General features: G+C 42.2%; 1 protein-coding gene across 2 annotated transcripts in view; it reads right to left on the reverse strand.

Moving 5' to 3' along the window:
- Nucleotides 1-26,045, reverse strand: part of ALG8 (ALG8 alpha-1,3-glucosyltransferase) — a 37,354-nt gene extending 11,309 nt beyond the window's left edge. The window contains exons 1-7 of one of the 2 annotated variants that reach the window (XM_023209320.2): nucleotides 25,879-26,045; nucleotides 13,613-13,691; nucleotides 10,608-10,801; nucleotides 7,685-7,794; nucleotides 5,802-5,869; nucleotides 496-622; nucleotides 116-219 (exon numbers count right to left, since the gene is read on the reverse strand). In XM_023209320.2, coding sequence (XP_023065088.1) covers nucleotides 116-219; nucleotides 496-622; nucleotides 5,802-5,869; nucleotides 7,685-7,794; nucleotides 10,608-10,801; nucleotides 13,613-13,691; nucleotides 25,879-25,973 — 777 coding nt within the window. In that variant the 5' untranslated portion in view covers nucleotides 25,974-26,045. Of the gene's footprint in view, nucleotides 1-115; nucleotides 220-495; nucleotides 623-5,801; nucleotides 5,870-7,684; nucleotides 7,795-10,607; nucleotides 10,802-13,612; nucleotides 13,692-25,100; nucleotides 25,769-25,878 lie in introns of those variants that run through there. The other variant, XM_023209321.2, reaches the window with a different exon arrangement.
- Between the last annotated feature and the right edge of the window lie 299 nt (nucleotides 26,046-26,344).

The raw sequence follows: 26,344 nt of genomic DNA on the forward strand, positions 1-26,344 counted from the left end.
GAAGACTAAGAAAAAAGCAGCTTTTACTTATTTTATATATTCCTGGCTTTATTATGTTTTCTAAACACCAACAAAGAACATGTATTAATAGAAAAAAAAAAAAAAAAAGGCTTACCAAGGCTAGGAAAGGACCCAATGAAAGAGCAGAAACTAGGAAAACAACCAGTCCCAGGGAAATAACACGAACAAAGCTGAAACTGTTCCATCGAATAGATCCATCTACAGAAAAGGAACATTATCAGTAACCAGGAAGATGGAAAGGAACATTAACCATAACCTATATCATGTGCTAAAACTAGAAGTAACCCACAATAGTACAGCAATCTATTCATGATGTGGCAAGAGCACAGAAAAGCGAGAATGGGTAAAGGGCTTACGAGATCAGCCGCTGAGGTATCTGCTGTGCTCCATAAAACCTTCTTATCAAGCAAGCCACCAAGTCAACACAGTAAGGAAAAAATCGAAAATGTTTTTGCTATTATCACCAAAACTTGCCTGGTTTATTTGCAGTGAAACAGTAGGATCGCAGCAGATATACACCATAAGCTGGTGCTACATAGAGGTAGATGTGCTTGAAATGTAGGAGAACAGCAAAGAGAAATGCTCCTTCCATATGCCTTTTCTAGGAGATTTAAAAGGGAAATATCACTTTAAAATTCAGGGTAAATGAAATGCAATAATGTGGTATCCTGGATTGAATCCTGGAACAGAAAAACGACATTAAAAGAAAAACGGGTGAAATTCAAATGCACCAATACTGCTTTCTTAGTCTTGATGAATGTACCATGGTTATGTAAGGTGGTAATGGGGGAAAATGGGTGAGGGGTATATAGGAACTCTCTGTACTATTTCTACAACTTTTCTGGAACGCTAAAATTATTCTACAAAAAGGTTATTAAAAAAACTAAAATTAGGTTGAGTGTGGTGGCTCACACCTGTAATCCCAGCACTTTGGTAAGCCGGGGAGGAAGGATTGCTTGACCCCAGGAGTTCAAGACCAGCCTGGACAAAATAGGGAGGCCCTGTCTCTACAAAAAAATTAAAAAATTAGCTAGGCACGATGGCTTACACCTGTAGCACCAGCTACTCTGGAGGCTGAGGTAAGAGAATCTGCTTCAGCCCAGGAGGCAGAGGTTGCAATGAGCCATGATGACGCCATTGCACTCCAACTTGGGTGACAGAGTGAGGCCCTGTCTCCAAAATGAATAAATAAATAATAAAAATAAACAATATCTACTTTTATTTTTATTTTTATTTTTGAGATGGAGTCTCGCTCTGTCTTGCCTAGACGGAAGTGCAGTGGCACAATCCTGACTTACTGCAGCCTCCGCCTCCTCGGTTCGAGCAATTCTCCTATCTCAGCCTCCTGAGTAGCTGAGACTACAGGCGTGTGCCAACACACCCGGCTAATTTTTGTATTTTTTAGTAGAGGCAGGGTTTCACCATGATGGCCAGGCTGGTCTCAAACTCCTGACCTCAGGTGATCCACCCACCTCAGCCTCCCAAAGTGCTGGAATTACAGGCATGAGCCACTGCACCCAGCCAAATACCTACTTTTAAAGATGTATTCTGAAATACAAATATAGTATCTGGGATGTGTTTTAAAATAATCTGTGTGTGCGTAGATCATTGTACTATTTTCTCTACTTTTGTATGATTTAAATGTTCTATAATAAGATGTTTTAAAGTCACACCTGGAATCTCAGCATTTTGGAGGCCAAGGCAGGAGGCTCACTTGAGGTCAGGAGTTGAGAACAGCCTGGGCAATACAGGTGAGACTCTGTCTCTACAAAAAAATACAAATATTAGCTAAGCATGGTGGCATGAGCCTGTAGTCTCTGCTACTTGGGAGGCTGAGGTGGGAGCACTGCTTAAACCCAGGTTGAGACTACAGTGAGCCATGATCTTGCCACTGCATTCCAGCCTGGGCAACTGAGCAAGACTGTGTCTCAAAAAAAAAAAAAATTTTTTTTCTTCTTCTCACTGTCATCCAGGCTGGAGTGTAACAGCCTGATCTTGGTTTACTTCAGCCTTGACCTCCTGGGGTCAAGAGATCCTTCTGCCTCAGCCTCCTGTGTAGCTGGGACCAGCATACCTGGCTAATTCTTTCATTTTCTGTAGAGATGGGATCTCATTTTGTTGCCTAGGCTGGTCTCAAACCCTGGCCTCAAGTGATCCTTCCGCCTTGGCCTCCCAAAGTGCTGGGATTACAGGTGTGAACCGCCATGCCTGGCCCAAGGTAAATATTCTATAACCAATATAAGGAAAACATAGGCAAGTGATTCCAGCTAGCTTTTTTTTTGAGACGGAGTTTTGTTCTTGTTGCCCAGGCTGGAGTGCAATGGGTGGTCTCATCTTACTGCAACCTCTATTTCCCAGGTTCAAGTAACTCTCCTGCCTCAGCCTCCCAAGTAGCTGGGATTACAGGTGCCTACCACCACGCCTGGCTAATATTTTTGTATTTTTAGTAGAGACGGGGTTTCACCATGTTGGCCAGGTTGGTCTCAAGCTCCTAACCTCAAGTGATCCACCAGTCTCAGCCTCCCAAAGTGCTGGGATTACAGGCATGAGCCACTGCGCCAGCCCAGCTAGGTTTTATACTGAGCATAGTGTGTTCATAAATTCATTATTCCAACAAAGATTTATCAAGTACTAAGCCTTATGCTGAGATCATATCCTACATGTCATCAGTAATAACAGACTGCAAATTCTCACTTAGGAATTACAACCCAGAGAATTAAATTACCTTCACCCCTCCCAGTTTCAGAATAGCTGGAGTTGATTTCCAAAGAAGGCTGGGAATGAGAACATGTACAAATATATATGATGCTATGCTACCAAAAATATCAATTAAATTTTATATTGTAGATTAGGTAACTTATATTGCACTATCAGGCTGAAGGCACCAGTTACTGCACTTGATCCTAACACTACTTAGGAAAACTAAAGGTATTGTGATGGAAAAAGAACCAAGGCCAGCCATGGTGGCCCACGCCTGTAATCCCAGCACTTTGGGAGGTCGAGGCGGGTGGATCACTTGAGGTCAGGAGTTCGAGACCACCTGGCCAACATAGTGAAACCCTGTCTCTACTAAAAATACAAAAAATTAGCCAGGCATGGTGGTGGGGCGCCTGTAATCCCAGCTACTCAGGAGGCTGAGACAGGAGAATCGTGTGAGGTGGAGGTTGCAGTGAGCTGAGATCACAGCCACTGCACTCCAGCCTGGGTGACAATGCATGACTCTGTCTCCAAAAAAAAAAAAAAAAAAAAAAAAAGAACAAACAAAACAAAACCAGCTGCTTACTACAACTAAGAAGTTATAGTAAGACTTTGGCTGGGTGCGGTGGCTGACGCGTATAAATTCCAGCACTTTGGGAGGCTGAGATGCGCAGACTGCTTGAGCCCAGAAGTTCAAGACCAGCCTGAGCAAAATGGCGAAACTCCATCTCTACTGAAAAAGACAAAAATTAGCTTGGTGTGGTGGTGTGCACCTGTGGTCCCAGCTAACTGGGGGTTGAGGCAGGATGACTGTTTGAGCCCAGGAGGTTGAGGTTACAGTGTGCTGTGACTGCACCACTGCATTCTCCAGCCTGGGTGACACAGCATGACACTGTCTCCAAAAAAAAAAAAAAAAAGAAGAAGAAGAAAGTCTGAATTAAATCTACCCACCTCACAGGAATTTTGGAAAGATTAAATGAGATAACAGTCCTGATGTTCTGCAGGGGAAACTGCCACAGGGACCATGAAAGGCCAGGTTCCTTCTCTCATCAGGTACGGTCTAGAATAGGTAGCTTTAGGTGTAATAACAAAAAAGAGTGGGAATGCTTCCAGGTCTCTCTTCAATTTTATAACTTATTTAAGATGTGGGTAAGGTCTAGCTGATTCCATAGTCAAATTTTATTTGTTCAACAAGCATCCAACAAATATTCACTGAACACCAATTATATTCTAATTGTTATATGACTTTTTATGGTTAAAAGAGAAAAGTTTATCCAGACATTTATAGTTGACAAAGAACTTTAGATTATCAAATTTGATCTTTCCAATGTCCCTGTGAAGTAAGTAGCCCCGTTTTACAACTAAGAATGTACGGTAAATTTCATTTTATGGAGAAAATGAAGCTAGGAGGGTTAAATAACTTGCCTTCAGTTAATAGTTCCCAAGTCTGATGGTGTATCAAAATTCCTTAGAGATTCTTAAGCCCCATTCCCAAAGACTTTGATTCCATGTACAAAGGGATGGCCCCAAAATCTGAATTTCTGATTTCCTCCTCTATAGGAGGAATAATAATTCTAACAACTTCACAGAATGGTTCTAAAGTTTACTCAATAAGATATATGTAAGCCAGGTGTGGTGGCACACATCTGTAATCCCAGAGACTCAGGAAGCAGAGGTAGGAGGATTGTTCAAGGCCAGGAGTTCAAGACCTGCCTGTAATCCCAGCACTTTGGGAGGCCAGAGTGGGAGGATCACTTGTGGTCAGCAGTTTAAGACTAGCCTGGATAGTGAAACCCCATTCTCTACCAAAAAAAAAAAAAAAAATTAGCCATGTATGGTGGCGTGCACCTGTAGTTCTAGCTACTCAAGAGGCTGAGGTGAGAGGACTGCTTGAGCCCAGGAGTTTGAGGAGGCAGTGAGCCATGATAGCGCCACTGCACTCCAGCCTGGGTGACAGAGCAAGACGTTGGAAAAAAAAAAAGATATATGGAATGTATGTAATCTTAAGTAGCCATGTATTTGAGTAAGCCTTGAGTTGCATAGCTCATTAACATTAGTCAGGATTACACACAGTTCTTCTGATCCCAAATCCCCTTCTATTACATTAATCTTAATGCTGCTGATAGTAAAGTACCACCATCATAGTTATTATATTGTAAAGACTGCTGCTAGAGATTTCATTCATACATAAATGATCCCAACTAGACAAAGAAAATGTAATTTAGGGGCCGGGCATGGTGGCTCATGCCTGCAATCCCAGCACTTTGGGAGGCTGAGGCGGGCAGATCACTTGAGGTCAGGAGTTTGAGACCAGCCTGGTCAACATGGTGAAACCCCATCTCTACTAAAAATACAAAAATTAGCCGGGCATGGTGGTGGGTGCCTGTAATCCCAGCTACTTGGAGGCTGAGGAACAAGAATCGCTTGAACCTCGGAGGCAGAGGTTGCAGTGACCCAAGATCGCGCCACTGCACTCCAGCCTGGGCGATAGAGCGAGACTCAGTCTCAAAAAAAAAAAAAAAAAAATAACAACAACAAAAAAAAGACAAGAAAGAAAATGTAATTTAGGGCAGGCGCAGGGGCTCACGCCTGTAATCCCAGCACTATGGGAGGCTGAGACAGGAGGATCACTTGAGGTCAGCAGTTCGAGCCAACATGGCGAGACCCTGTCTCTACTAAAAATACAAAAATTAGCCAGATGTGGTAGTGCGCACCTGTAATCCCAGCTACTCATGAGGCTTGAACCCAAGAGACAGAGGTTGCAGTGAGCTAAGATTGCGCCACTGTACTCCAGTCTGGACGACAGAGTGGGACTGTCTCAAAACACAAACAAAAACTCAATTTAATTCAGGCCTGCCACATGCTAATAAGTTTTTGGAGTACAATCTTCTCATCTGTTAAATGAAGAAAATCACAGGCAAAAGTGAACATGGAATTTGTGAGAAATACCCAATAAAAGTGTCTATAGCACTTGGCAACTCAAAACAGTCAAATAAATTCACCCATCACCCACTACACTGTTCCTTTTACAATCTAAAAACTTATCTAAAAGAGAAAAAATCGAATTTAACAATTATGTTTACCTGAAATAATCGTGCAATGGAGAGTAGCATTAATCCAAATAAAAAGCCATTGTACTGAAAATGAATATCTGGACTTAGGTCAAGGAAAGACAACAGAGGATACCAAATTCATAATGAATTATACCAGCTGATGGAGTATAGAAATTCCAAATGCTTTAACAGCAAAATTAAAGACAAAAAATACTACTACTAATGTGGACTGCTCATAAATAAGTTTTCTATAAACAGAGTAAAATCTTTTTTTTAAATACATTTTTTTTTTTTGAGATGGAGTCTCACTGTCACCCAGGCTGGAGTGCAATGGCGCAGTCTTGGCTCACTGCAGTCTCCGTCTCCTCCTGGGTTCAAGCGATTCTCCTGCCTCAGCTTCCTGAGTAGCTGGGACTACAGGCGCATACCACCACACCCGGCTAATTTTTTTGTATTTTTAGTAGAGACGGGGTTTCACTATGTTGGCCAGGCTGGTCTCGAACTCCTGACCTTGTGATCCCCCACCCTGGCCTCCCAAAGTGCTAGTATTACAGGCATGAGCCACTGCACCCGGCCTAAATACATATTTTTAGTTTTGCTAATCTCTGTATCATTCCCATTTTGCCAAAGCAAACACCATAGTCAAATCTTTAGTTGAAACTTACATTTGGAAGCGTTGTGGCTCACACCTGCAATCCCAGTACTTTGGGAGGCTGACATGGGTAGATCACGTGAGACCAGGCATTCAAGACCAGCCTGGATAACATGGCAAACCCCCATCTCTACCAAAAATACAAAACTTAGATGTTGTGGCACACAACTGTAGTCCCAGCTACTTGGGAGGCTGAAGCACAAGAATCACTTGAACCCAAGAGGCGGACATTGCAGTGAGCTGAGATTGTGCCACTGCACTCCAGTCTGGGTGACAGAGCAAGACTGTCTCAGAAAAAAAAAAAAAAAGGAAAGAAACTTATGTTTAATGATATCTTAGACTAGATGATGATTTAAAATATACGTATTTTTTTTCATTTAAAAAGAAATTTATGTTTAAAAAGAAAAACAAAACTTTCCCAGGTTTTTCCTACCTTTTCTACCTTAAAGGCCCCACAGCTAAGAGGCAAGAAGTTTTTTATTTGTTTTTTACAATTAGGGATGAGAAAGGAAGGGACCTAACTGCTAGTAAGGCCACCTGCATGCAGCATTGCATTGTTTATAGGACATATACCATCTTATGTATTAAGCCTCACAATGAACCTGTGAGGTATTTAGAATTATCCTCTTTAGAGATACTTTAGAGATTAAGAGATTAAGCCTCAGAGACATTCATCCACTCATGGTCCTAAAGCTGCTAATGGCAACTAAGATTCGAGTTCAGGTTACATTGAAACCAGAGTCTGGGTGCTTTCCTTCACACCAGGCTACCTTTATGAAAACTGCAACTATCAGCGTCCATTATGAGGATTTTAATTACATTCAGAAGCCTTGAATTTAAAAACTTTGCCTTTTAATATGTGGTAAGCCAAGATGGTAGAAAAGCACGAATGCCTGACCATTCCCACATGCACACTGTCATATGCCTTTTCCAATTAAAGGTATTTGGAATAACGTGTTATAAAACTATTTAATATATATATCAGATTAATCTAAAAATAGTTCACAATCTCAGTACATTGTTTTATTGATGATTTAGCTGGTTCTCACATATCCCAGTAATTTTTCAGAAATGAAATACTCTAACCTCAGAGTCCAGTGAAGTTGGGCAGAGACCACACAGTTAAGTGAGCCTACTAACCCACCCCACACCCATTTTCAGAAGCAGCTCACATCTCCAATCATTATTACAGAAAACATTAATCTTATATTAGTATATATCAGAATAAGTAAGGGAATAGTACATAGAATATCAAGGATACGATCCACAATTAATAACCCAAAGTTCCACAGAAGTAATACCGATAGAATAAATTTTGGCTTTTCTGTAAGTTCTTTACCCACTTTTTTTCCATCAATGCATTTACAGCACCTACAGTGAAACATTAGGAAAGAAACAGAAACAACTTTGCTCTTCATTGGCACATCACTTCTGCAGAGTAAACTATGATACATTAGTCATTCCTGACAAATTACATGCCATTCTTTTTTTTTTTTTTTTTTTTCCCAATTTTTCTGTTTCTTTTTTTGGAAGGGATGGGGTATCACTATGTTGCCCAGGCTGATCTGGAACTCCTGGACTCAAGCGATCCTCCTGCCCTGGCATCCCAAAGTCCATGCCATTCTTGATTTCTTAAAAAGGTCACAGCAAGCTGAGCAGGGTGGCAGGTACCTGGCTACTAAGGAAGATGAAGTGAGAGGACCACTTGAGTTTGGGAGTCTGAGGCCAGCCTGGGAGATATAGTAAGACCTTGTCACTAGAAAAAAAAAGGGGGGGTAGCACAAACAAGGACCTCAGGGCCTATTCCATGTCTTTTTCTAAGCTATGCTGATCTAAAACAAAGTCTTCATTTAATAAAATTAAAAATAAAAAGTCATGTAAACCCCAAAGTAGGGATTTTGAAAATTGAGAGAGCATATATTATTTCAGTCCTTAAGAGTAGAAACTGCAGACCAGGCTGATTTAGCACTCTAAATTATGTATCATATTACCAGCCAAATTAAGAACAGAACTGCAAATGTGCAGCTCCTGACGGTCCAAATGATAATTTAAAAACCCTTATGTAAAAGTGCATGTCATTTAAATGTTGAGATATATTACTAAGTGACAACAGCAGGTGACAAAACAGTAAGATCCTATTTTTATTTTATGAAAATTATATTCAAACACAGAAAAGAGACTAAACTAACATACACCAAAATGTTAATAGTGGTTAGTACAGGTAGGGGAGTATGAATCATTTTTACTTTGCGTGTGTGTGCTTTTCCAAAGTTTTTACAATGGGGATGTATTATTCTATAAAAAGATGATATTTAAAATGTGTTACATTTGAGTAGTGGCAAATTCTAACATTATAAATCTAAAACAAATAATAGATGCAATTAAAGGGGGACTAGCAAAGGTATCCTCCTTTTCCCCTATGGAGCCTCAGTTCCCTCATGAAGAGGCAATAAACTTACAGGGTCATTGAGAAAATTCAGTAAGTTAATAATCTGTATATTATGCTTGGTTCTGGGAACTGACACACAGATCTCAATTTTTTTTTTTTTTTTTTTTTGAGACAGGGTCTCAGCCTATTGCCCAGGATGGAGTGCAGTGGCGTAATCACAGCTCACCGCAGCCTTGACCTCTCAGGTTCAAGAGATCCTCTGCCTCAGCCTCCCAAGTAGCTGGGACAACAGTCCCCGGCAACCAGAGCTGGCTAATTTTTGTATTTTTAGTAGAGGCAGGGTTTCACCGTGGTACCCAGGCTGGTCTCAAACTCCTGAGCTCAAGCAATACACTAGCCTTGGCCTCCCAAAGTGCTGGGGTTACAGGCATAAGCCACTATGCCTGGCCTTTCAACAACCTTTTTAACTATTCCCTCTACTTTGCAGATGGAAATGAATTCCATTTTCTCTCCCTTTGTGCTGGTATACTCTTTCCCTGGAAGCTTGAATTCAAACATTTTGAATTAAAAAGAGTATACTAAAAATTACTTTCCCTTTCAACTCTTGCCAGGTCATAAACAGATTGAAAGGAAGGATTTCAAACGGGATTATTCAATGAGAATATGCAAGGGTTAAGACATTCCCAAGGGACTCTTTACTGACTGGGGCAAGGGTTCAGTGTAGAGGGCCTCACAAACAGAAACGATCCATTTATGACAAGGGTCATTAAATGAACACTAGTCACTGTTCTGTCACAAGCTTAAGAGTTAGGAAAGAATGAGGCCAGCACAGCAGCTCACGCCTGTAATCCCAGCACTTTGGGAGGCCGAGGTGGGTGGATCACGAGGTCAGGAGTTCAAGACCAGCCTGGCCAACATGGTGAAACCCTGTCTCTACTAAAAATACAAAAATTAGCCGGCCATGATGGTGTGCGCCTGTAATCCCAGCTACTCAGGAGGCTGAGGCAAGAGAATTGCTTGAACCCAGAAGGCAGAGTTTTATAGTGAGCCGAGATCATGCCACAGCACTCCAGCCTGGGTGACAGAGCAAGATTCCATCTTGGGAAAAAAAAAAAAATTAGGAAAGAATGGAAACTGACATTAACTGAAACTGACACTTAGTACTTGGAAGTCACTGTGCAAGACATTCTATATGTGTGTATTCAATACTTAAAATTAACTTTTAAGTAGAATTTATAAAACATAAAAATTTAAAACATAAGCATAATTTAAAATAATAAAGAGTCTTCATGAAGGAAAGCATATGGAAACAACTAAAAGCACTCAGTGAAATTTCTTGCGTTTACTAGAATGAAAGCTCAGTAAAAGCAGGCTTTGGTGGTTAGCACAATGCATACGTGTGCGCTACCGTGCATGTACCGTGTGCATCCCCCAAGATAGGGTAGGTGACAGAAGCCTCTGGGGGCCTACTGCAAGGAAGCAAAGAAAAACATATGGAGCTATTCTGGGTGGGAGAAATGGCCCTAGAACTATACTTGGGACTACTTCTTTTCACAACATTCATAATCTCTTGTTCCACCTCTGCCTTGTAACTCCACCTTATCCCCATTTCTTCCACAAGATTCAGCTAGAGAGATTTAAACATGTAGTTTAAAGCACAATGCAATTTTTCAGTGTTCTAGCATTTGCTATCATATAAACTTTGCTCCTCCTAAATCAGGAATAAGTTAATACTACTTAACACTGTAATATTTCTTCAATATCTTCCATACAAAATGACATGCTCCAGACTTACTCATGGACAGCATACACAAAGAGTACATCCATAAAGATGACGGAAAATCTCTGGAAAAGTAAGGTCCTTGAGCTGGAGTAATTCAAATTACGAACATTCAGCATCTCTTGATCAAAATATTTGGCGACATGTGACAGGATATACTCAAACCATGCAAAGAAAGGGGGGTAATCCAACGTCCACTCTGAAGTTGCCTGTAATAAAAAAAGAAGACCAAACATATCCTAAGTAACCGAATAAACAAGGATGGTGCAAAGATTTAAAATTTTTCATTCTCTGGTATTTAAAACAGCGCAATGAGGCTGGGCGTGGTAGCTCATGCCTATAATCCCAGCACTTTGGGAGGACTAGGCAGGCAGATCGCTTGAGTCCAGGAGTTCAAGACCAGTCTGGGCAACATGGTGAAACACTGTCTCTATTTTTAATTAAAAAAAAAAAAACCACAGTGAAATGCAGTTGCACTTAAAATGTGCCCTAAATTAACAGAACAATTCCTATACTGAACAGAACACTAAAACCTGTCTTCTAAATTATTTAACATGGTCTTCAATTTCCTTAAATAGAGTCAACTATACTTAAAGGAAATTAATTTGAAACCTGGAGTTGATAAACTTGGTTATGACATAGTTCTACTCATCTAAATAACAAATAATTCACTAACTTAGGTTCAAATTCTGCCTTAGAGACACAATTTCCCTATTTGTAAAATGAGGTATTATGAAGATTAAATGAGATAATACATATGAAACATATTTATAAACAACACAATGGTACACAAATGCTATTATATTTTGTTTCACTAAGTTATATGATCCTGGAGAATAGAAACTATCCTTTTCATTTTGTATCCTCAGCATTTAGTAAGTGCCTGACATATTGTTTGGGATCAAATAACCATTAGTTAAATGAACAGTTGCTAATAAGTAAATGAAAACAGAAATCATATGAAAATATACAAGCTTTAGAATCGTATATTTTGTTAGATTTATGTAAGTCTCGGTTTTCTTTTTTTTTTTTTTGAGACAGAGTCTTGCTCTGTTGACCAGGCTGGAGTGCAGTGGCACGATCTTGGCTCACTGCAAGCTCCACCTCCCGGGTTCGAGCCATTCGCCTGCCTCAGCCTCCGGAGTAGCTGGGAAAACAGGTACCCGCCACTATGCTCGCCCAACTTTTTGTAGTTTTAGTAGAGACAGGGTTTCACCATGTTAGCCAGGATGGTCTCAATCTCCTGACTTCGTGATCCACCTGCCTTGGCCTCCCTAAGTGCTGGGATTACAGGAGTGAGCCACTGCGCCCGGCCTGAGTCTCAGTTTTCGCACCTATACAACAAGGATAGTAGGATCTACCTCATGGGTAGATTTTATATGTACATATAAAATACTATATATATGGTATTGAAACTCACGGAAAACTCGCACAAAATTTGCCTTAAAAAAAACTCCCTGGGCCGGGCACAGCGGCTCACACCTGTAATCTCAGCACTTCGGAAGGAAGAGGCAGGTGGATCACCTGAGGTCAGAAGTTCAAAACCAGCTTGACCAACACGGTGAAACCCAGTCTCTACTGAAAATACAAAAAAAAAAAAATAATTAGCTGGGTGTGGTCGTGGGTGCCTGTAATCCCAGCTACTCAGGAGGCTAAGGCAGGAGAATCACTTGAACCCAGGAGGCAGAGGTCGCAGTGAGCTGAGATCATGCCATTTCACTCCAGCCTGGGTGAGAGTAAGACTTCATTTCAAAAGAAAACAAACAAACAAAAAAACCAACTCCCTGTCAGCAGAGTACTGCTTTTGATCAGGAAATTTCTGGTGATGTCTCTTTTTCATAAAGTATTACACACAGTTTAGTAATTCTTACCAGAAACAAAAATACAAGCTGGGTGCAGTGGCTCATGCCTATAATCCCAGCACTTTGGGAGGCCAAGGTGGGTGGCTCACCTGAGGTCCGGAGTTCGAGACCAGCCTGGCCAACATGGTGAAACCCCATCTCTACTAAAAATGTAAAAATTAGCTGGGGCGTGGTGGCGGGTGCCTGTAATCCCAGCTACTTGGGAGGTTGAGGCAGGAGAATCGCTTGAACCCGGGAGGCGGAGGTTGCAGTGAGTTGAGATTGTGCCACTGTACTCCAGCCTGGGTGACAGAGCAAGACTCTGTCTCAAAAAAAAGAAAAGAAAAAAAAGGAAAAGAAAAAGAAATAAAAATACAGGTGTAGTTTTTATAAACAATATATTCATATATATAATATATATCTATGAACTGTATATTACCTGATGTCTACACATCACATTTGATTATTCCTTTCCTCATAAAATCACAAGACATTAGCAACAGACAGGATCTTAGAAATAATTCACTCCAAATCCTCATGTGCCAGATGAGACACTAAGGCCCAGAGACATGAAGTATCTTTTCTCTATGTAACTAGATAGTGGCAGAGCCAGGCCTAAGAATCCAATTCTTCCTCTTTCCCAGTCCATTGTTCTTTCAAAAAGTGTGGTAGATACTATACCTCCCAATTTATAGACTGAGAAACTCATTTTGAAGTAAGGGGATTCCCTAGTAGTGCAAGAGGACAGAACTGAGAAGAGATCACAATTTTTATAAAGATTAATTAGATCTATGGTTGCAGAAAAAACTTTTTTTTTTTTTTGAGACAGAATCTAACTCTGTCACCCACGCTGGAGTGCAGTGGCATGAGTTCGGCTCACTGCAACCTCCGCCTCCCAGGTTCAAGCGATTCTCCTGCCTCAGCCTCCTGAGTAGCTAGGATTACAGGCACCCACCACCACGCCCAGCTAATTTTTGTATTTTTAGTAGAGACGGGGTTTCACTGTGTTGGTCAGCTGGTCTCAAACCCCTGACCTCATGATCCACCCACCTCGGCCTCCCAAAGTGCTGGGATTACAAGTGTGAGCCACCGTACGCAGCCAGAAAACATTTTTAATATCAGTAATATTTACCTAGTTTATATATGAATCTTAAAAAAAAAGTGAAAATTAAAACTTACCTCATAATACCACTGCGATATTGGCAAACTGTGAGTGATAGCAAGCCAGTTGCGGTGTACTTCAAAATCTGTGGAATGGCTACTCAAAACAATTAGATGAATAAAATGAGATTTTGCAATATTTATCCATTTCTAATTCCCATAGCTATGCTTTTAAATGGACTGACATTCCCTAAGCAGTCACAGTTCACTGTCCTATAGAGACACAAATAGACATTATGTAATCCTTAACTTCACTTATCTGGAAGTCAGATCTTCTGGAAAGTTGTTGAGCAATCTACAAGTCAGTGAAAAGGGTTTCAGAACTATCTAAAGGGCTGACAAGAAGCCCAGACTTTTTCTTTTTCTTTTTTGAAACGGAGTCTCCTTCTGTCACCCAGGTTGGAGTGTAGTGGGCCCGTCTCAGCTCACTGCAACCACCGCCTCCTGGGTTCACGCAAGTCTTCTGTCTCAGCCTCCCAAGCAGCTGAGACTACAGGTGTGTACCACCAATCCTGGCTAATTTTTAGTAGAGATGGGGTTTCGTCATGTTGGCCAGGCTGGTCTCAAACTCCTGACCTCAGGTGATCCACCTGCCTCAGTCTCCCAAAGTGCTGGGTTTACAGGCGTGAGCCACTGCCCCTCATTTAGCCCAACCTTTTTCTTACAGGCGGCCCTCAGGCCTTTGCTCAGAAGTGACTTCCTCTTGCTCACAAATAATTCTAACAAAATTCATTACCTGTATACCAACACGTAAGTTTGAGTAGGAGTTCATCTGACAGAGAAGGTGGGAAAAGATCCTTGCCTTGCCTTTCCCATTTCTCCAAATTCTCCCTCTGCCCGTCACTATATAGATCTAAGGATCACCCATCTTCAGTAAAAATGTTTTCCTTTTTGTCCACTGCCGTACTGCCCCTCCACATTTAGAACAGCACCTGACACATGGACAGGCTCAATACGTTCTTGCTGAATATCCACTCACCAAAGTCAACAATGAGTTCCACAGCAAAGCCCAATTTACACTTTCCAATGTTTCACACAACCTTTCCACAATGACAACTTTCTCCTACCTCCAGCCAACCCCTTCTGTCTCAATCATGGTTTTCCCTTCCTATATTCACCAGGGACATGTTGATATTCCCCTAGGTTCAGTTCTTGGTCCCCTTTTTACGCAACTTATTCCGCTCTGGACAATCTTATGCAAACTTTCTGGTTCCATTGTCAATTGTATAATGATGACTCCCAAATTTCACTTTTTTTTTTTTTTTGAGACCGAGTCTCGCTCTGTCGCCAGGCTGCAGTACAGTAGTGTGATCTTAGTTCACTGCAACCTCCATCTCTCGGGTTCAAGCGACTCCCCTGCCTCAGCCTCCTGAGTAGCTGGGACTACAGGCACAGGGCACCACGCCTGGCTAATTTTTTTTTTTGTATTTTAGTAGAGATGGGGTTTCACCATGTTGGCCAGGATGGTCTCGATCTCCTGACCTCGTGATCAGCCAGCCTCGGCCTCCCAAAGTGCTGGGATTACAGGCAGGAGCCACCACGCCCGGCCTACTCCCAAATTTCAATATGCAACATTGGCTTCTTTCCTAAGTTGTAGAGACAGACACCTCCAATTTCCTGTTAACAATCTCACTTGCATTTCCTACAGATTTTTCAAAATCTCCACTCAAAACTGAATTGATGACCCATCAATCTCAAGTCTAAGTATGTATACCCAACAGAAATGCATAGTATGTTCACTAAAAGACATATACTATAAGAATGTGCAAAATGGGGCCAGGCGCAGTGGCTCACACCTATAATCCCATCACTTTGGCAGTTCGAGGCGGGTGGATCATGAGTTCAGGAAATCGAGACCATCCTGGCTAACATGGTGAAACCCCGTCTCTACTAAAAATACAAAAATTACCCAGGCGTGGTGGCGGGCACGTGTAGTCCTAGCTACTTGGGAGGCTGAGGCAGAATGGCATGAAGCCGGGAGGGGAGCTTGCAGTGAGCTTAGATCGCGCCACTGTACTCCAGTCTGGGCGACAGAGCGAGATTCTGTCTCAAAAAAAGAAAAAAAGGAATGTTCAAAGTAAAACTATTTGCAACAGGCAAAAAGTGGAGATAATTCAAATGTCCACAAACAGCAGAATGGCTAAATAAGTTGTGGTGTTTTCACACAATGGAATACTGTAGGGCAGCAGTTCTCAAAGTGTGATTCAGGAATTTGCAGGGAGACCCTTTCAGGGAGTTTGAAATATGTACTATTTTCATAATAATATTCAGATGTAATTTGTCCTACTTTCACTCATTCTCTCACAAGTATACAGTGATGTTCTAGAGGCTACATAATACGATGTCATCACTCTGATGGCCAGTGACATTTGTGCTTGTATATTCTTGTGCTTGAACAATTTAATTTGTAAAATGGTAATTATCTATTATACAGCCCACATAAACATATAGCTCTTTGTGACCCTCAATTATTTTTAAGAAGTGATTCTGACTAAAAAGTTTGAGAACCAGTGATATCTAGTGATAAGAATGAAAAACTATAATTACACAACAACGCACAAACTTAATGTTGAGTGAAAGCCAGACCCAAGAGAACAGGTTGTATGATTACATTTATATAAAATTCAAAAACAAACAAAAAAACCCAAACAAAAATTCACAAACAGGCAAAATTTAACCTATGCAGTTAAAAGTCAACATCAGAGGCCAGGCATGATGGCTCACACCTGTAATCCCAATACTTTGGGAGGCCAAGGCAGGTGGATCACTTGAGCTCAGGAGTTCGAGACCAGCCTGGTAACATAGTGAGACCCCATATCTACAAAAAATTTAAAAATTAGCTAGGCAAGGCGGCACACCCCTGTGGTCCCAGCTACTCAAGAGGCTGAGGTGGGAGGACTCCTCGAGCCCAAGAGGCTGAGGCTACAGTGAGCCAAGTTGGGAGCCATGGGAGACAGAGCAAGGCCCGGTCTCAAAAAGAAAAAAAGGTGAGAATATCAATACCCTTGGCGGGGTGGGGTTGCAGGGAGTGGCTAGAAAGACACACGAGGTATAATATTCTGCTTATTGATCTGTATGCTATTTATAGATGTATTCACTTTGCAAAAATTCAGTGAGCTGTACATTTATGATTTGCACTTCTGGTATTTTATACTGGATTTTGTATGGAATTGTAGGTTGAAATTTGCTTCCACTGATCTTTGGAAGCTTATTCCATTGGTTTTTAGTATAAAATGCTGATGTTGGTTAAGTCTCTTTCCTTTATGGTTTTCCCTTCATCTCTGGAAGTTTCCTGTTTCTCCTTTTCATCCATAGCAGTATGAAATGTCTAGTGATTTAATGTCTTTGTGAGGGTCTTTTTTCATTAATTATGCTGAGTATGTAATGCCTTTAGCTCTGGGAAATTTATTATTTGCTCATCTCCTCCCCTGTGTTTTTTTCCTGAAACTTTAGATGGATGCTAGATACCCTAGATTGAACTTATAATTTTTATCTTTTCTCTCATATTTTTGAAAGATTTACTCAATTTGTCCTTAATTTTGGCAATAACATTTTCTATGAACTACAGTTTCTCTGATAATTCCTGTTTCATAGCATCTGTTCTTGTTTTACAGATATGTCGTTTTTACTCTCTTTGGAGTAGCACTTACAAAATCTGAGTGAGTTTGGGGACACTTTCTTTTCCTATATAGTTGTACTATATAGATTTTTTTCAGTCTCTTTTTTGGTTACTTTAGTTATTTTGTTGTTTCCTATTCAAAACTGTTGAAGCTTCACTTTTGTTGGAGTGCTGGGATTACAGGTGTGAGCCACTGCACCCATCTGTAAAAGTAATCTTAATTACTGAAATGACACTTGAAAAAAAAAGCAAAACTAAGACTACAGACACAATGATAAATAGCAAACAACTATTTTTTTAATTGCATTAAAAAAATCTACCATCAGCTGAGCACAGTGGTTCATGCCTATAATCCCAGTATTTTGGGAGGCCATGGTGGGAGGATAGCTGGAGGTTAGAAGTTCAAGACCAGCCTGGGCAACATAATGAGATCCCCATCTCTACAAAAAACTTAATGATTAGCTGGTATGGTGGTGTGCACCTGTAGTCCCAGCTACTCAGGGGGCTGAAGCCAGAGAATGGCTTGAGCCCAGGAATTTGAGGCTGCAGTGAGCAATGATCGTGCCACTGTACTCTAGCCTGAGTAACAGAGTTAGACCCTGTCTCTAAAATTTTTGACCACCATCTCCAGCTAATTCTTTGTATTTTTTTTTTTGAAGAGACGGGGTTTCACTATGTTGCCCACGCTGGTCTCAAACTCCTGAGCTCAAGCAATCTGCCTGCCTTGGCCTTCCAAAGTGCTGGGATTACAGGTGTGAGCCACTGCACCCATCCCTGTCTCTAAAAATTAAAACAAAAACCTACCATCTCTTACTTGTCCTATGATAGCTTCTTAAATTGAACTCCCCATCTTCACTCAGGCCCTTCATTAATCTAGCTTTCACACTGCAGTCAAAATAGTATTTCTAAATCACGAATATCATATTTCCCTTTTAATTGACCTCTGCCCTCCGGATAAAATCTAAAGTACTTAACATAGCCTAAAAGATCTTTTTGGATCTCGCTTATTCACCTTTTCAGCCCATTTCTCACTATCTTCTCACTTGTTTTTGTATTACTCTACATTCACCTTTTCCCTCTGCCTGCAACACTCCATTTGAGGTAGGTTCTTTAACTCTTACCATTTCACCAGTGGCTTAGAGAAGCAGCTTGCCCTGTCATGTAGCCAGTATGTAGCAAAGCCAGATTCTAACCAGGGCTGTCTGACTCCCTAGCTATGGCTCTTAAACCACCAAATACTTCCAAAGTTAGTTGTTATTTTCTCTGCAAATCCTTCCTAACCTCAAGGCAAAATAAATCTTTAATTTGTTTTTTTCTATCTCTAATGCCACCACTCCAATTCAAGTCAGCATCTTCTCTCATGTAGACTTTCTCAAAGGGCACCTAGCCTTCGTGACTCTCCCGCCTCCTCCAATCATTTATATGGCAGCCAAAAAAATATTTTATAAATGCAAATCATTTCCACTGAGTTTATACAATCAAAATCTAAATTTTTCATCCTGGCTTTTTAAGATCCGGCATGATTTGGTGCCTATCTTTCCAATTTCACTGTGCATGTTTCTGTCTCTGTTGCTTATTCCATGCCAACTACACTGGCCTTATCACAGTTGCCCAAATAGGCCAATACTTTCACACCACAGGGCCTATATTTATACAGTGTGCTCTTTCAGGTAAGTTCTACACACGTGCACACACCACAAACTCTGCATGGATGGCCCTCTCATTCATACTTTAGGCCTCCAATTAAGTCAGTTCCTCAGAGACATTCTCTGACACCTAATCGAAAGTATGTCTCCCTTCTTGGTCCCAATAGGATCCTGTTGTCCTTCTTCTTCTTTTTTTTTTTTTGACGGAGTTTTGCGCTGTCACCCAGGCTGGATGGAGTGCATTGGCACGATCTTGGCTCACTGCAAGCTCCGCCTCCTGGGTTCCCACCATTCTGTCTCAGCCTCCCAAGTAGCTGGGACTACACACACCCACCACCACACCTGGCTAATTTTTTGTATTTTTAGAGAGACGGGGTTTCACCGTGTTAGCCAGGATGATCTCGATCTCCTGACCTCATGATCCGCCCGCCTCAGCCTCCCAAAGTGCTGGGATTACAGGCATGAGTCACCATGCCCAGCCTCTTCCTCCTAATACTTAATCCAAATTGTGGTTATGTAACTATATATTTGCATTGATTTGTTTCTGGTACTGTTATACCTACTGAACTACATACTTAACGGGGCCAGGGATCATATCTATTTTGTCCTCGCTTCTAGCCTAGCAACAATACCTGGTACATAATAAAGCAGTTAGCAAATGTTTTGTTGAACATATCTGCATTTACCCTATAGCTTCCCTCTCACATCCCAGCAGTTTCCGATTTGAGAAGCAGAGCATTAACTACAATTAAAAACATTCTTTTTAAAATATATTAAGTGTTTCATAAATTTGCACGCTATCCTTCTACACAGACCATGCTAAGCTTCCTGTTTTAGTGCAGGCATACCTTAGAGATGTGGGATCACGAGGTCAGGAGACCGAGAGCATCCTGGCTAACACAGTGAAACGCCATCTCTACTAAAAATACAAAAAAAAATTAGTCGGGTGTGGTGGCGGGCGCCTGCAGTCCCAGCTACTACGGAGGTTGAGGCAGGAGAATGGCATGAACCCGGGAGGCGGAGCTTGCAGTAAGCTGAGATCATGCCACTGCACTCCAGCCTGGGCAACAGCAAGACTCCGTCTCAAAAAAAAAAATGTTTACACTATACTATAAAGTGTGCAATATTATTATGTCTAAAAAGACAGTGTACACCTTCATTTTAAAATACTTTATTGCTAAAACAAAGCTAATGATCATCTGCGCCTTTGGCAAGTCCTAATCTTTTTGCTGATGGAGAGTTTTGCCTCAATGTTGATGGCTGCTGATTGATCAGGGTTATGGGTGCTGAAGACTGGGGTGACTGTGGCAAACAGTTTTTTTTTTTTTTTTTTGAGATGGAGTCTTACTCTTGTCACCCAGGCTGGGGTGCAATGGCATCATCTCGGCTCACTGTAACCTCTGCCTCCTGGGTTCAAGTGATTCTCCTGCCTCAGTCTCCTGAGTGGCTGAGATTACAGATGCCTACCACCACACCTGGCTAATTTTTGTATATTTAGTAGAGATAGGATTTCACCATGTTGGCCAGGCTGGTCTTGAACTCCTGACCTCAGGTGACCTGCCTGCCTTGGTCTCCCCAAATGCTGGGATTACAGGCATGAGCCACCGTGCCTGGCAAGACTGTGGCAATTTCTTAAAACAATAAAACAACAATGAAGCTTGCCACATTGATGGGCTCTTCCTTTCACAAAAGATTCCTCTAGTATGCAATGCTGTTTGATAGCATTTAACCCACAGTAAAACTTTCAAAATTGGAGTCAATCCTTCTTCTTAAACCCTGCCACTGATTATTAAGTTTATATAATATTCTAAATCCTTTGTTGTCATTTCAACAATATTCACAGCATCTTCATTAGCACAGTGCATCTCAAAAGAAACCACTTTCTCTGCTCATTCATGAGAAGCAACTCCTCATCCACTCAAGTTTTATCATGACATATCATGCAGCCATTCAATCACATGCTCAGGCTCCACTTCTAGTTCTCTTGCTATTTCCATGACATCTGTAGTTACTTCTTCCACCGAAGTCGTGAACCCCTCAGTCATCCACTGGAGTTGGAATCTAATTCTTCCAAACTCTTGTTAATGTTGATATCTCAACCTCCTCCCATGAATCATGAATGTTCTTAATGGCATCTAGAATGGTGTATCCTTTCCAGGTTTCAATTTACTTTGCCCAGATCCATCAGAGGAATCACTATCTATGGCAGATATAGCCTTATGAAATGTATTTCTTTTTTTTTTTTTTTTTTTGAGACAGAGTCTCGTTCTGTCACCCAGGCCAGAGTGCAGTGGCCGGATCTCAGCTCATGGCAAGCTCCGCCTTCCCGGGTTCACACCATTCTCCTGCCTCAGCCTCCCGAGTAGCTGGGACTACAGGCGCCTGCCATCTTGCCCGGCTAGTTTTTTGTATTTTTTAGTAGAGACGGGGTTTCACCAGGTTAGCCAAGATGGTCTCGATCTCCTGACCTCGTGATCCACCCGTCTCGGCCTCCCAAAGTGCTGGGATTACAGGCTTGAGCCACCACAACTGGCCATGAAATGTATTTCTTAAATAACAAGACTTAAAAGTCAAAATTGATTGGGCATGGTGGCTCTTGCCTATAATCCCAGCACTTTGGGAGGCCATGGCAGGCAGATTGCTTGAGCACAGGAGTTCAAGAACAGCCTGGACAACACTGCGAAAACCCATCTCTACTAAAAATACAAAAATTAGCAGGGTATGGTAGCACACACCTTAAGTCCCAGCTACTTGGTAGGGTGAGGTAGGAGGATTGCTTGAGCCCGAAAGGTGGAGGTTGCAGTGAGCTGAGATCATGCCACTGCACTCCAGCCTGAGTGGCAGAGTGAGACCCTGTTTCAAAAAAAAAAAAAAAAAGGCAACTAGTCAACTGGCTGCAGAATAGATATTACATCAGCAGGCATGAAAACAACATTAAGGCTGGGCGCAGTGGCTCATGTCTATAATCCCAGAACTTTGGGAAGCAAAGGTAGGAGGATCGCTTAAGCCTAGGAATTCCAGGCTGGCCTGGGCAACGCAGTGACCCCATCTCTCCAAAAATAAATTTTAAAAAAAGGCCAGGCATGGTGCTCATGCCTGTAATCCCAGCACTCTGGGAGGTCAAAGAGAGCAGATCACTTGAGGCCAGGAGTTTAAGACTAGCCTGGCCAAAATGGCAAAACCCCATCTCTACTAAAAATATAAAAATTAGCAGGGCATGATGGTGTATACCTGTAACCCCAGCTACTTGGGTGGCTGAGGCAGGAGAATTGCTTGAACCCGGGAAGCTGAGGTTGCAGTGAGCTGAGATCGTGCCACTACACTCCAGTGTGGGAAACAGAGTGAAACTCCCATCTCAAAAATAAATAAATAAGAAAAAAAAAAGAAAAATAATGGCTGGGTGTCGTGGCTCATGTCTGTAATCCTAGCACTTTGGGAGGCCAAGACAGGTGGATCACTTGAGGTCAGGAATTTGAGACCAGCCTGGGGAAGCTGGTGAAGCCCCATCTCTGCAAAAAATACAAAAAGTTAGCTGGGCATGGTGGTGTGCAACTGTAGTTCAAATTACTTGGGAAGCTGAGATGGGAGGATTGTTTGAGCCCAGGAGGTAGAGGCAGCAGTGAGCTGAGATCACACGAGTGCACTCCAGCCTAACAAAGTGAAATCCTGCCTCAAAAAAGCAAAGAAAAAGGAAAAATATTGACCAATGAGGTGGCTCAGGTCTGTAATCCCAGCACTTTGGAAGGGCTCACTTGAGCCCAGGAGTTCGAGATCAGCCTGGTAACACAGTGACACCTTGTCTCTACCAAAAAGAACAACAACAACAACAACAAACAAATCAAACCAAAACACACACACATAGATAGATAGATGACAGACAGATAATAAAGAAAAAAAAATTAGCTGGGCATGGTGCATCTGTCTTCGTTCCAGCTATTCGGGAGGCTGAGGGAGGAGGATTGCTCAAGCGCAGGAGATTAAGGCTGCAGTGCGCCATGATGGTGCCACTGTACTTCACCCTGGGAGATAAGAGCAAGACCGTGTCTCTAGAAAAAAAAAAAAAAATTGGTTTCTGAGCAGTAGGTCTCAACAGTGGGCTTATTCAGTAAACCATGCTGTAAATAGATGTGCTGCCATCCAGGGCTTTGTTGTTCCATTTATAGAGCATAGGCAGAGTAGATTTAGCCTAAGTCTTAAGGGGCATCAGATTTTCAGAACAGTAAATGAAAACTGGTTTCAACTAGATGTCCCAGATGGCATCTTCCAATGTAAGTCTGTTTCTTCTACCTTGAAAATCTATTGTTTAGTGTAGCCACCTTAATCAGTGATCTTAGCTAGATCTAGAAAACTTACTGCAGCTTCTGCATCAATACTTGCTGCTTCACCTTGTACTTTATTGTGGAGATGGCTTCTTTTCTTTCTTTTTTTTGAGATGGAGTTTCACTCTTGTTGTCCAGGCTGGAGTGCAATAGCGCGATCTCAGCTCACTGCAACCTCCGAGTTCAAGTGATTCTCCTGCCTCAGCCTCCCGAGTAGCTGGGATTACAGGCATGCTCCACCACGCCTGGCTAATTTTGTATTTTTAGTAGAGACGGGGTTTCTCCATGTTGGTCCTCTGGTGATCCGCCCATCTTGGCCTCCCAAAGTGCTAGGATTACAGGCATGAGCCACCGTGCCTAGTCGATGGCTTCTTTTCTTAAACCTCATGAACCCACCTCTGCTAGCTTCCAAATGTTCTTCTGCAACTTCCTTACCTCTCTTAGGCGTCAAAGAATTGAAGCGTTAGGGCCTTGATGTGGATAAGGTTTTGGTTAAGGGAATGTTATGGCTGGTTTGATCTATCCAGACCACTAAAATGTTCACCATATCATCAAGATTGTTTCACTTTCTTATCACTTGTGTATTCACTGGAGTAGCACTTTCAGTTTCCTTCAAGAACTTTTCCTCTGCACTCACAACTTGGCTGTTTGGCACAATGGGCCTAACTTTCAGCCTGTCTTGGCTTTCAGGATGCCTTCCTCATCAAGCTCAATCATTTCGAGCTTTTGATTTAAAGTCACAGATATGTGACTCTTCCTCTCACTTGAAAACTTAGAGGCCACTGTAAGGCTATTAATTGGCCTAACTTTATTATTGTATCTCAGTCAACAGGGAGGCCTGAGGACAGGGAGAGAGATGGTGGAACAGCTGGTTGGTAGAGCAGTCGGAACACACAGCATTTATTAAATTCACCATAGTGTCGCCCCAAAGCAATCAGAATAGTAATATCAAAGATCACTGATTACAGATCATCATAACAAATATAATAGTAATGAAAAAGTGTGAAATATTTCAAGATTTACCAAAATGTTACACAGACACAAAATGAGCACATGATGTTAGAAAAATGGCGTTGATCGAGTTGCTCAATGGAGTTACCACAGCCTTCAATTTGTAAAAAAAAAAAAAAAAATGAAAATGCAGTATCTGTGAAGTGCATAAAGCAAAGTGCAAAAAATGAGGTATTCCTGTACATGTGCTGCTGCCAAAGTGAGTGCTATATACATTCTTAACCTGGACCAAGAGCAGTATTCAAAATAACAACTCTGGCCAGGCATGGTGGCTCACGCCTGTAATCCCAACATTATGGGAGGCTGAGGCAGGTGGACCACTTGAGGTCAGGAGTTTGAGACCAGCCCCCGGCCATCATGGTGAAACCCCATCTCTACTAAAAATACAAAAATTAGCCTGGCGCAGTGGTGCATGCCTGTAATCCCAGGTACTCAGGAGGCTGAGGCAGGAGAATCATTTGAACCCAGGAGGCAGAGGTTGCAGTAAGCTGAGATTGTGCCACTGCACTCCAGCCTGGGTGACAAGGTGGGACAAGCCTGTCTCAAAAACAAAATAATAACAAACAAACAAAAAAAAAAACAACTCTGAGGATACATTTCTAGCCTGAGGCAACTAAAGCAAGAAATATCTTCTTAATGCACAGACCTACAGTTAATCATTTTACTGAATCTACATACACATTCCACTTATATGATTACATATACACATCAGTATGGACTTACATTCTATACATATGACTCTCCCATACTCAACAAGAAATCACCAAGAGCCTGAATCAAAGGATACCAATAAAACAAACCCTAAACTAGGAAGTGGGAGGGAAAGGAGAAAAGGGATGAGGGAGAAAAAGAAAAAAGAGGAAGGATGAAGGGAGGGTGGAAGCTAATATTAACAAATATTGAGTACCTACTGTATACACACCACCATTTGATGGTTGCTTCTTGGTTTCCATGCTTTCAGTCTTGGCCCTACATCCATTTTTTACACAGCAGTCTAACTGTGGTCTTCGAAACCCTGTGTTATCTGTCCCCTGGGCACGCCATCCTGTGCCACTCCTCTTCCTCAATGCTCTGCAGCCACAAGAGGCACTTTGTGTTCCTAGAATGCTCTGACTTCTTTCCTGCCACAGGGCCATTGAACTTACTCTTTACTATGCCTGAACTGCTTTCCACATCACTTATTTTCATTTTTTGAATTTCAACTCAAACATCACCTTCTAAAGGAGTAGCGCCTAGCCACTTAGTAACCCTCTATTTCCTTTATCACAATCTGAAACGTTCCTGTTTGTCTAGTTCCACCCACCAACTTCGAGGGCAAGGACCAGTAATGTCTTGTTCACCACCGCATCTCCCGGGAGTTAGAAGGGTACCTGGCACCTCAGGCACCTGTTAATACTGGCTGAATGGCTGTTCGAAAGCTTCTTATATGCATGTTAAGAATGAGGACCCTGAGGTTCAGAAACATTAAAGTGACTTGTTCCAAATCCGACAGCGTCAGGTCTGAACCTAGCCAGCTGAGGCTAAGTCAAGTAACAAACGGCGAAACGGAAAGCTTAGCAAAGGCAGCATAGCGACAAACACGACCTGAAGTTCCTTCTCTTTATACCTAGGGATAGCCACACCTCTCTCTCCCGCCCTGACCGACCGCGGGGCCTCCCCGCCCAGCCCCTGGCCGTGCGAGTCCCTTACTAGGTGGGGATGAGAAGGCATTTGAGGAGAGTCACCCCGAGCGCCAAAGCCGAAAACCAATTGCCAGTACCCGCGGCAATTGTGAGCGCCGCCATTGCTGCGGCACCGCACGCTTCCTACCAACTTGATCCACATCCGGGATCCCGCGCATGCGGAGAAGGCCCTCTGAAGCGGAGCCCGCGAGCTGCGCGCATGCGGCGAGCCGCGCAGCCAGTCGGAGGACTGCAGTCAGCTATTTAAACCTCCCGCCCACTTTTTCTTTACAGCGGCGTTTCACGCCGGGCAGGAAGGGTTTTTGCACTGGCCTTTGTACCCACTTTTAAGTTTTATCGTCTAGTTCATACTTGCATAGAAAGAGTGGTCGTTTGGTCTGGGTCATCACTGTGTAGTACTGGGGATACTTAAGTGAGAAAAAAAATAAAACAACGCTAGAGACGTGCACGCACTAGTGGAGAAGCCAGGATTG

This window comes from Piliocolobus tephrosceles, chromosome 13 (genome assembly GCF_002776525.5).
Source record: "Piliocolobus tephrosceles isolate RC106 chromosome 13, ASM277652v3, whole genome shotgun sequence".
Classification (NCBI taxonomy): Eukaryota; Metazoa; Chordata; class Mammalia; order Primates; family Cercopithecidae; genus Piliocolobus; species Piliocolobus tephrosceles.